The following is a 12,036-nucleotide window of genomic DNA, read 5'->3' as shown; positions in this document are numbered from 1 at the left end:
GTATACCTATGTAACAAACCTGCACGTTGTGCACATGTACCTAGAACTTAAAGTATAATTAAAAAAAGAAAAAAAATCTTGCTTGATATCCTTTGTCTTTTAATTGAAAAGTTTAGTCTGTTTACATTAATGTGACTGTTGATATAGTTGAATTTAAGCATGCCAGATAGATATTGTATTTCTATTCTTTTCGTCCCATCTATCCTTTGTTCCTCTTTACCCCTTTCCTGAATCATACATTTTTAGTATGTAATTTTATTTCTTCTGTTAATTTTTATTTTGAAACTGTACCTCTTGGCAGGGCATGTGTGTGTGTGTGTGTGTGTGTGTGTGTATGTGTGTGTGTTTTCTTGGTTTCTTTTTTAAGTTATTGCTTTAGAGCTGAGTTGTTCGATACATGTGGCTATTTAAATTTTAATTCATTGAAATATGAGAGAATTAAAATATGTTCTGAGTATTGTATAGAAAATGAATTAAAATGAATCAGGACTAGAAACAATGATAAGTTAGGACATTGTTTATTTGTTTGTTTGTTTGTTTTTTCCCCCAAGACAGAGTCTTGCTCTGTCACCCAGGCTGGAGTACAGTGGTGCGATCTCAGCTCACTGCAACCTCCACCTCCTGGGTTCAAGCAATTCTCCTGCCTCAGCCTCCCAAGTATCTGGAATTACAGGCGCACACCACCATGCCCAGCTAATTTTCGTATTTTTAATAGAGAAGGGGTTTCACCATGTTGGCCAGGCTGGTCTCAAACTCCTAACCTTGTGATCCGCCCGCCTCGGCCTCCCAAAGTGCTGGAATTACAGGCGTGAGCCACCAGCCCATTCATTGTCTTTATCTTTTCATATTTATTTTATCTTGCTGTATACAAGGCATTCTCCTAGGGGGTGGGAGGTATAAGGACGAATAAAAATTAGTTTATATCATAATCTTCCTGTTAAAGACATGTAAACAAATCGGTAGAATATAACTATATGGTCTATAAGTAAGAGGTTTGTAGGAAGTGCTGCAGGAGGCAAGAAGCAGGAACGCCCAACTCCTTTGTGCCTTTCAGATATGATTCTTTTTGCATGGGTTGCCTTTTTCCTGCTTTTTCACCCATGTAGCCTTCAGAGTTCAGCTCACACATCATTCTGGAAACTTGATTTCCTTGTTTGCTTTACTTAATGCTTTAAGAAAAATGGTGACTGGTATTGAACAACACATCTCCAAAGCAGTCACTATAAAAACAGGAAGGAGGGAGAAGAAGGGAGGAAAAAAAAAAAACCAAAATGAAAAATACAACAGTCAGAAATCCCTTGACAGGGATATGTTCTGAGAAATGTGTTGTTAGGTAGTTTTCTCATTGTGCCAACATCATGGAGTGTACTCACACAAAACTAGATGGTAAAGCCTGCTACATGCCTAGGCTATATGTATGGTATGGCCTATTGCCCCTAGGCTGAAAACCTGTACAGCATATTATTGCATGTAAGCAGTTGTAACAAGATGGTAAATATGGCCGGGCACAGTGGCTCATGCCTGTAATCCCAGCCCTTTGGGAGGTCAAGGTGGGTGGATCATTTGAGGTCAGGAGTTCGGAACCAGCGTGGCCAACATGGTGAAACCCCATCTCTACTAAAAATACTAAAAATACAAAAATACAAAAATTACGGGTGGTGCGCACCTGTAATCCCAGCTACTTGGAAGGCTGATGCAGGAGAATCGCTTGAACTTGAGAGGTGGAAGTTGTGGTTAGCCGCGATCACGCCACTGCACTCCAGCCTGGGCGACAAGAGTGAGACTCCATCTAAAAAAAAAAAAATTTTCTGTATCCAAACATAGAAAAGGTACAGTAAAAATATGGTATTATAATACTGTACCACTTATGGTACTACTGTTGTAGATGTGGTCGGTCATTGACTGAAATGTCATTGTGTGGCACACGACTATATAGGCTCACTGTAAGAAATTCAGGCCAGGCACAGTGATTCACAGTTGTAATCCTAACACTTTGAGAGGCTGAGGCAAGAGGATGTCTTGAGGCCAGGAGTTTGAGACCGGCCTGGGTGACATAGCAGGGCCTCGCGTCTACAAAAAATTTAAAGAATTACCTGGGAGTGGTGGCACATGCTTACAGTCTCAGCTACTCAGGAGGTTGAGATGGGAGGATTGCTAGAGCCTTGAAGACTGCAGTGAGCTATCATGGTACCCTGTATCCAGTCTGGGTGACAGAGCAAGACCCAGTCTCTAAAAAAAGCAGAAAGAAAGAAATTCAAACAACACAGAAACATGCAAGGAGGAAGGCAGCAGTCACACAGGATCCCACCATCTAGAAATAATCATTATTAGCATTAGATTAATATTATCCACATATACCCCTATAGGTTTGTAAATATAAACAACAGAAATACAATACAAATAATTTTATACAAATAAAATACAAATAATTTTACATAGTTAAGATTGTACTCTACTATATATGCTATTTTACATGTTGTAAAGGGCTCAATTTCACTTAAAAATATTAGAGTTAAAAAAGAAATGAATTTCACATCAAGGATTCTTTTTTTGTTGTTGTTGAGATGGAGTCTCTCTCTGTCGCCCAAACTGGAATGCAGTGGTGTGATCTCAGCTCACTGCAACCTCCACCTCCCTGGTTCAAGCGATTCTCCTGCCTCAGCCTCCTGAGTAGGTAGGATTACAGGCGTGCGCCACCAGACCAACTAATTTTGTATTTTTAGTAGAGACAGGGTTTCACCATGTTGGTCAGGCTGGTCTCGAACTCCCAACCTCAGGTGATCCCCCTGCCTCAGCCTCCCAAAGTGCTGGGATTATAGGTGTGAGCCACCACGCCCAGCCCACATCAAGGATTCTTTACAAGAGATAGTAATTACTAAAAGATCCCTCAAGCTTAAAAAAAACATTAAAATTGTGGTGATTTTAAAAGGCTACAAATTTCTGTATGATTAACTTTTCAACTGCTCAATATGCCTCGCTGCGAGCGATGAAGAAATTAGCACTTTCAACTTCTTTTCACCTTCCTTCCCCACTCACAACCACTGACTAATTTTTCAGTTGGAATTACATTGTTACTGTTGTGACCTTTCTGTACCTTTCTGTTCTCTAATCCACGTATTTATTTACTTAGTTCAGTATTTAAATGGATTCAGTTCTCTCCATCATCTCTTTATTTATCTTTTGATTGGCTAGATTTCTTCATCATGTAGTTTTCTCAAGAAGGGTCCAGGTAGTCCCTGAAGTCTACTGTGCTGTCTGTTCCTTTTTTTTTTTTTTTTTTTTTTTTTTTGAGACGGAGTCTTGTTCTGTCGCCCAGGCTGGAATGCAGTGGCGCGATCTTGGCTCACTGCAACCTCTGCCTCCTGGGTTCAAGTGATTCTCCTACCTCAGCCTCCCGAGTAGCTGGGATTACAGGTGCACACCACCACACCCGGCTAATTTTTGTATTTTTAGTAGAGAAAGGGTTTCACTATGTTGGCCAGGCTGGTCTCCAACTCCTGACCTCAGGCAATCCTCCCTCCTCGGCCTTCCAAAGTGCTGGGATTATAGGCGTGAGCCATCGTGCCCGGCCTGTCTGTTCCTTTATACTTGAATGACAGCTTGGCTAGGCATAAATTCGGTGGGTCATGCTTTCTTTCCTCTGAATGTGGCATTTCTCCTGTCTGCTGGAATTGTGTTAAATCAGTTTTCTTCTTTACTACTGCTTTTTTTTCCCCCCTTTTACAATCAGAATTGCAGTTTTCAAAGAATCGACATGAGTTTTGTACCTTTTCAATTACTGCACTTGAGATCATTATTGCTAGGACGAACAACCACAGCTGTGATACTGTGATGTGAACCAGGGTATTTCAGGAATAGTAATCATGTATCTTTCCTTTCTAGAGATAATTGACGACCTTGCCAACCTAGTGGAGAACACAGATGAAAAACTTCGCACTGAAACCAGGCGGGTAAACATGGTGGACAGAAAGTCAGCCTCTTGTGGTAAGAGATAGCTACGTTATGGCTCTGTTTCTGTCATAGCTTGTGGATTTACTCTGCTCTGAGTTTACTGTTTGTCTAATTACTGTAGGGATTTGGTTGCTCTTCTGATACAGGCAGTGCCATTTGATGAAGCACTGAAATTGCTAAACGATGATTAAATCTGGTCAAAATGAAATGGAGTTCAGAGGGCGTATCATTCATTGTTTTTTGTTTTTTTTGTTTTTTTTAATTTAAAAGTCCTTTCTGTGTGTTTACAGAGATTAATGGTTTGGAAAATTGTATAACATTATACTGGTTGGCGGGTTTTAAAGGGGATCTCACTTGCTTTTGTGCCGTTTTAAAATAACCACAAGCTTAATTGAGTTCAAATCCTATGTTTAGTGATGGTATCTTTGTCAAGTCACCTTACCTCTTGATACCTTGTATGTAAAATGGGGATTCATATGCCAAGATAAGAATCGCTTGGAGGGCTTGCTTAAAAATACTGATCCTGAGGCCCTCCCCTAGGGATTCTGATTGAGTAGATCTAGGGTGGAGTTCAAGAATATTCATTATTTAACAAGTGTACCAAGCAGTTCTGCTGCAGGTGCTTGTTCTGCAGAAATTCTGATGCAGACTTTTGTGAGGTTTAAATTGTGTATTGCTGGCGCACAGTGCCTTGCCCAAAGGTACGTGATGATAAATGATGGGAACAGCAGTAGTAATCATAGTGATTGTTTTTGGGTGCTTCATCTCACAAAGGTGCACCAAGATTATAAAGCTGACATATTTATGAAAAATAGAATCACAGGCCGCCTGCAGTGGCTCAGGAGTTTGAGACCAGCCTGGGCAACATAGCAAGACCTCTGTCTCTATAAAAAATTTAAACATTAGCAGCCTGGGCAACATGGCGAGACCCTGTCTCTACTAAAGATACAAAAAAATAGCCAGACACTGTGGCACACACCTGTAGTAGTCCCAGCTACTCGGGAGGCTGAAGAGGGAGAATTGTTTGAAGGTTGCAGTGAACTGAGATTGTGCCATTGCACTCCAGCCTGGGTGACAGAGTGAGACCCTGTCTCAAAATTAATTAATTAATTTTAAAAATTAGCCAGGCATAGTGGTATGTGCCTGTAGTCCTAGCTACTTGGGAGGCTGAGACAGGAGAATCACTTGAGCCCAGGAGGTTGAGGCTGCAGTGAGCCAGGATCGCCTTACTGTATTCCCACCTGGGTGACAGAGTGAAACCTTGTGTCTTTAAAAAAAAAAAAAGAATTACAATAGCATTAAAAAAAAAAAAACCTAGAGATCTGAGCACATACTTTGCCAAACTTTCAGCCTTTTTAATATGGAAAATGTAATGGATCTTCTCGATCTGTCCACTTTGGAAGCTCTGGGCAAGGGTCCCTGAGATGTGCAGCTTCAGAAGCATCACCTTCCCTGGCTGTGTTTGCTCAGTAAGAAAGAAGGCTAGAACAGCGGGGTGAGAGAGGGTCAGGCACATAGAGACTCTGGAAGCTCAGAGGTAGTGGAGCCCCATGGGGCCTCCTTGAGACCCTTTATCACCACTGTCCTGCCCGACCATCCTGCCCTGTGCTTCTGCTCCTCAATTTTGCTTTATCAATCTTCTCCCATAACTTCTGGCCACAGGGACTTTGCTCTCTATGATAGATCCTGAAACTTTAAAGATGAGAGATACTACGTCTGGAATTGGTTCCTTCAGGTGGGTTCTTGGTCTTGCTGACTTCAAGAATGAAGCTGCAGACGCTCGCGGTGAATGTTACAGTTCTTAAAGATGGTGTGTCTGGAGTTTGTTCCTTCAGATGTTCAGATGTGTCCGGAATTTCTTCCTTCCGGTGCGTTCTTGGTCTCGCTGACTTCAGGAGTGAAGCCGCAGACCTTCGCAGCACGTGTTACTGCTCATAAAGGTGGTGACTGGACCCAAAGAGTGAGCAACAGCAAGATTTATTGTGAAGAGTGAAAGAACAAAGCTTCCACAGCATGGAAGGGGACCCCAGCAGATCAGGGTTGCTGCCTTGGGTGGCGTGCTTTTATTCCTCTCTTTGGTCCCGCCCACGTCCTGCTGATTGGTCCATTTTACAGAGCACTGATTGGTCCATTTTACAGAGTGCTGATTGGTCCGTTTTTACAGAGTGCTGATTGGTGAGTTTACAAACCTTTAGCTAGACATAGAGCACTGATTGGTGCGTTTTTACAGAGTGCTGGTTGGTGCATTTACAAACCTTTGTCTAGACACAGAGTGCTGATTGGTGCATTTTTTACAGAGTGCTGATTGGTGCGTTTTCAAACCTTTAACTAGACACAGAGCGCTGATTGGTGTGTTTACAATCCTTTAGTGAGACAGAAAAGTTCTCCAAGTCCCCACCCAACCCAGAAGTCCAGCCTGCTTCACCTCTCAATATGAGTTCACTTATACCTCTCTCTTAATCTGGGCCTCAGTTTCCTCATTATAAGAAAGCAGAGAATTTGGTTATCAAAATTCAGTTGTATGGACTATGTAAACTGTCTAGTGCTGGCCACCTCCCCCAGCTTTCCATACGTATGTGAGAGGTGCCAGAGCATTGATGTCACGAGAGTGGGCTCTAGAGCCTGGCCTCACACCCAGGTTTCACAAACTCTCTCTAGCTGCGTGACCTCAGGAAAGCCTAAACTCCCTTTTGCCACGATTTGCCCATCTTTGAAATGGGGATAATAGAGATACAGACCTCAAAGGATTGTTATGAGAAATAAATGAGTGCATGTATGTAATATATATATATGTATGTATGTATATGTTGGTATATATGTATACAGTTGGTGCAAAAGTAAACATGGTTTTTGCCATTACTGCAATGACTTTGGCACCAGCCTAACATACATATATCATTTAAAACCATCTTTGGTACATTGTGTGTGGTGAGCAAGTACTGGTATTAGCTCTTGTTACTATATGTCTAGAGCAGGAAGACATACAATGTTATATATGTTGTTTTTGTTCTCAGCAATTATGTTGCTAGTTTGGAATGAATATACTCATAGACATGTTGGTAAGTTTTTGTGTTTGCAACATAGTAACTCAGCACATGCCACTCATGAAGTCATAATGAATGCGGAATGTTTCTTACAGTGTTGCCAGTTTTATTTTGATGTTAATATCTGGTGTGTAGTATTTTTACCCAGAAGTGTCATAATGTCTTCCGAGCTGGACTCTTAAGTGTTGTTTTTTGAAAATAGAAAAAAATTTAAGGGATCCCAGAAGTACTATAATACGTTTTTAAAACTTGTGTCTATATTTTAAAATAACTATACATTTATCTCATGCCTCATTTTATTTAATTATATATGTATATATTATCTGTCACAGAATTATACGTAATGATTCAAAAGGGGGAAGTTCATCAGTATAGCAGTGTTAAGTAGATACTGAAAAAAGAAAATTCTTTATTCTTTTTTTTTTTTTTTTTTTTTTGAGACGGAGTCTCACTCTGTCAGCCTGGCTGGAGTGCAGTGGCACGATCTCAGCTCACTGCAACCTCTGCCTCCCAGGTTCAAGTGATTCTCCTGCCTCAGCCTCCTGAGTAGCTGGGATTAAGGCGTGCACCACCACACCCAGCTAATTTTTGTATTTTTAGTAGAGATAGAGTTTCACCATGTTGCCCAGGCTGGTCTCGAACTCTTGACCTCAGGTGATCCGCCCACCTTAGCCTCCCAAAGTGCTGGGATTACAGGTGTGAGCCACTGCGCCCAACCTCTTTATTCTTTTAATGGAAATACTTTAGAGATCATTATTTCTCTTATTTCTTCAATTCTTTTTGTAATATTTACTTAATAATTTTATCAATATTATGGATCAACAACCAAATAACTGTACTTATTTCCTATGCCTGATACCTTTACAGGACAATTTTTGCATTTTATATATGCATTTGTTGACAGGCAGTGCTAGTTTTTGCATATCGATGAAGGTCAGCATGTGGTCTCTAAAGCTGTACGGGGGTCAGTCAAGTATTTAAGCCTCTCAGCAATTTCCCTTTAAGCCTTCAACTGATCAATATTATGCCTGTGAACACAAAGCATATTGTGGAACTTACTGAGTAGGTCTAGCAACTCTTGGCAAAATTAACCTGACCTGTTTAAAATAATTTTTTTTTGGCTGGGCACGGTGGCTCACGCCTGTAATCCCAGCACTTTGGAAGGCTGAGGCAGGTGGATCACCTGAGGTCAAGAGTTCAAGACCAGCCTGGCCAACATGGCGAAACCCCGTCTCTACTACAAATACAAAAATTAGCCAGGCATGGTGGTACGCGCCTGTTAGTCCCAGTTACTTGGGAGGCTGAGGCAGGAGAATCGCTTGAACCTGGGAGGCAGAGGTTGCAGTGAGCCGCGATCGCGCCACTGCACTCCAGCGTGGGTGACAGAGTGAGACTCCATCAAAAAAAAAAAAAAATTAATTGTGGTAAAATATATATAGCATAAAATTTACCATCTTAACTACATTTAAATGTGCAGTTCAGTGGCATTAAAAAAAAAGAAATTCTAGAGATAGAGTCTCACTTCATGGCCGATGCTGTCCAGAACTTTTTTTTTTTTTTTTAGATGGAGTTTCGCTCTTGTTGCTTAGGCTGGAGTGCAATGGTGCAGTCTCGGCTCACTGCAACCTCCGCCTCCCGGGTTCAAGCAATTCTCCTGCCTCAGCCTCCTGAGTAGCTGGGATTACAGGCAAGCGCCACCACACCGGGCTAATTTTTGTATTTTTATTAAAGACAGAGTTTCTCCATGTTGGTCAGGCTGGTCTCAATCTCCTGACCTCAGGTGATCTGCCCGCCTCAGCCTACCAAAGTGCTGGGATTACAGGCGTGAGCCACCCCACTTGGCCCACGTTCCACTCATGCCTGTAATCTCAGCACTTTGGGAGGCCGAGGCAGGTGGATCACAAGGTCAAGAGTTCGAGACTAGCCTGGCCAACATGTTGAAACCCCATCTCTACTAAGAATACAAAAATTAGCCAGGCGTGGTGGTGTGTGCCTGTAATCCCAGCTACTCAGGAGGCTGAGGCAGGAGAATCGCTTGAACCCGGGAGGCAGAGACTGCAGTTAGCCAAGATCACGCCAGCCTGGGCGAAAGAGCATGACTCCATCTCAGAAAAAAAATTAATAAATAAATAAAAATAAAAATAATTTTTTTTTAATCTGATAAAGCCAAAGACTTCTGTAGCCTGAGAGGGGCAGGCAAGTGGGATGGAAATTAAGTCCCTGGGCACCCACTCTAATTAGGAAATGTCATGGGAGACCCTTCCCACAATAAACTGGGACCCCAAAGAGCTACACCCTCTGAGTAAGAGTGAACCAGAACTAAACTTGCCGTGGGGGGTTGTGGAAAGGGCAGCCTTGGCATTGAGCAGAATAGGAGAAGAAAAAGACGGGGGGAAAATACAGTTATTGACAACTTGTGGTCACAGAAAGGCCCGAATGTGAATTTGCCCCCTGGACATGCATACTCAGGATAGACCAGGAAACATCATACCATGAATTTGGTTTGAGGCAGACTCACTTGTTATAGCTTGAGGTGCCTGGCAAAAACACATGCAATGCCTCTGGAGGAAAGCATATTTATTCTAGGATGCTAGGAGCCAACTGAAAATAAATTTCTAAGGGCAATGACCAGCACATAGTCAAAGATATTCTAGCATACCCGGAAACAGCACAGCATGAGTGAGGACCAGCAATAGACCACGGACATGAATCTGAACAGAACTTCAGTAGTAGAATTATCAGACGTTGATTATAAACTCAATTCCACTTTTTAAAATATATTTTAAAAAATGACAAGCTTGAAAGCATCTTAAGAAACCCGAAAACTGTAATAAGTAACATAGAAGTTTTGAAAAGGGATCAGATAGAACTTCTAGAAATAACAAGTAACTGAAAGAAGAAACCCAGTGAACATATTTGGTATCAACAGAAGAGAGAATCAACCAGAGGACAAATCAGAAGAAAGAAAAAAAAAAAAAGCATAATCCATTTGATAAATGTGAGCATCTTGAAGAGAATGCCCAAATGCTAGGCAGTTAAATTATGATCTCAATAAGAAAGGCGTTTGAGGGAGCAAAGGGTTGGTGCAAGAGCTTCGAGATACAGCGAAGAGTTAACCACCTGCTCTTCTCAAGTGCAAAGCCACCTCGGCCGTTTTATATATGAACACATACAAATGCATAATCAAACTGCAAGCAAGGTGTACTTTAACTCTAGGGGGTGGGAATTAAGCAGCCCAGTCGAGTGTAACTCAATTACCGTTCACAGGGCTATTTTATCACTGTTTAAGAGGACTTGGGTGCAGTGTGGATAGCAGCTGCCACATCATCATTTTACACCAAGGAGTGTAAAAATAGGTTGTGGATCATGAAATGGCCTTTTGTTTCGCTACCCTTGGCATATCTTCCTTGATGGGCCGATATATCAGTCATAGATGCTTGAGCAGTGAGAGAATTTCTAGTTATGAATACAGACTGAACTGCAAGGGGCCACACAGGAGAGAGGCCTGATGATGAATTTGTTTGTTCAGTTCTTAACAAGGGATTCAAGTACCTCTTTGTGAACCTTTCACTCAGGAGCACAGGCTTTAAAATTTTTGTTGAGATCTTTGTGTGGATTTTCCTCCCTTTTCCTCCCCCAACCCCACCCCAATGATAGCATCAAGTAGAAAACAATACTGTTTTTTTTTTTCTAGCTTCTAAATGCAAATTAGACTGATATTTTTCCACTGGTACCTCTATGTATTTTCAGATCTGTTACTTCCATTAAGGACATTTACATAAAAGTAGGATCTTTGTAATTGCAGTTTAAATATTCAGTGTGCCTGGTCCTCATTAGAATTCAAAATGGAGCCTTGTCTGAGTCTGACAGAGGGCGCCAATTGTGAAAGACCAGACTAAGAATTCTGAATGACTTGGGTGGATGGGCAGTCTTGCTTCTCAGCATATTGACTATTACGTAATGTTGTCTAAGCACGTTTATTGTGATTTTAGTAGCGTTTCAGTGATGTGGTTAGAAATCAACCCAGCTGACATTGCATTAATGCTGTCTCAATCGACGACCATTGGATCTGCCTTCAGCTCATCAGAATGTGATCTTCTTAGGGAGGTGGGGCAGGACCCTGGTTAAGAGTAGTAGCACGCAGCACAGGTGTGGCATCCGACAGTCCTGGGGCACAATTTGGGATCTGCCACTTACAGCCTGGGTGACTTAGAGAGCTGCTTGCCCTCTCTAAGTCTCAGTTCCCTTCACTCTAAAAGGAGGATAGCAATTACTAGTACATGTGATTGTTCTGTAGACTAAGTGAGAACAGTTAGGTGGCACAGTGACCAGTACTAGTGAGTCCTTTATAAATGCCATCTGTGATAAGATGTGGGGTTTAATTCATTTTTGTTTTTTGAGACGAAGTCCTGCTCTTTCGCCCAGGCTGGAGTGCAATGGTGTGATCTCGGCTCACTGCAACCTCCGCCTCCTGAGTTCAAGTGATTCTCCTGCCTCAGCCTCCCAAGTAGCTGGGATAACAGGTGTGCATCACCATGCCTGGCTAATTTTAGTATTTTTTAGTAGAGACGGGGTTTCACCATGTTGCTTAGGCTGGCCTCAACCCCCCAGCCTCAAGTGATTGCCTGCCTCAGCCTCCCAAAGTGTTGGGATTACAGGTGTGAGCCACCGCACCTGGCTTGCTTTTTTTTTTTCTTTTTTCTTAGGACAAGGTCTGTCTGGTCTGTCACCCAGGCTGGAGTGCAGTAGCGTGATCTCAGCTCACTGCAACCTCCACCTCCCAGGCTTAAGTGAGCCTCCCACCTGAGCCTGCTGAGTACCTGGGACTACAGGCACTCGCTGTCACACCTGGCTAATTTTTATTTTATTTTTTATAGACAGGATTTCACTATGTTGCCCAGGCTGGTCTCAAACTCCTGGACTCAAGTGATCTGCCTGCCTCAGCCTCCCAAGCGCTGGGATTACAGATGTATGACACTGTGCCTGACCAACATGCTTTTTTATCATATTAGCTCTTTTGAACCTTATAAAACATAGGTAA

General features: G+C 42.2%; 1 protein-coding gene across 1 annotated transcript in view; it reads left to right on the top strand.

Annotated features, from left to right (window-relative positions):
* The window catches only part of STX8 (syntaxin 8), a 322,619-nt gene that overhangs the window by 191,533 nt on the left and 119,050 nt on the right, over positions 1 to 12,036 (top strand). The window contains exon 7 of the mRNA XM_054456619.2: positions 3,883 to 3,984. Coding sequence (XP_054312594.1) covers positions 3,883 to 3,984 — 102 coding nt within the window. The remainder of the gene's footprint in view (positions 1 to 3,882; positions 3,985 to 12,036) is intronic.

The sequence above is a fragment of the Pongo pygmaeus genome, chromosome 19 (assembly GCF_028885625.2).
Source record: "Pongo pygmaeus isolate AG05252 chromosome 19, NHGRI_mPonPyg2-v2.0_pri, whole genome shotgun sequence".
NCBI classification, from domain to species: Eukaryota; Metazoa; Chordata; class Mammalia; order Primates; family Hominidae; genus Pongo; species Pongo pygmaeus.
Note: the sequence above shows the minus strand (reverse complement) of the source record. Positions and strands in the feature narration are given on the sequence as shown.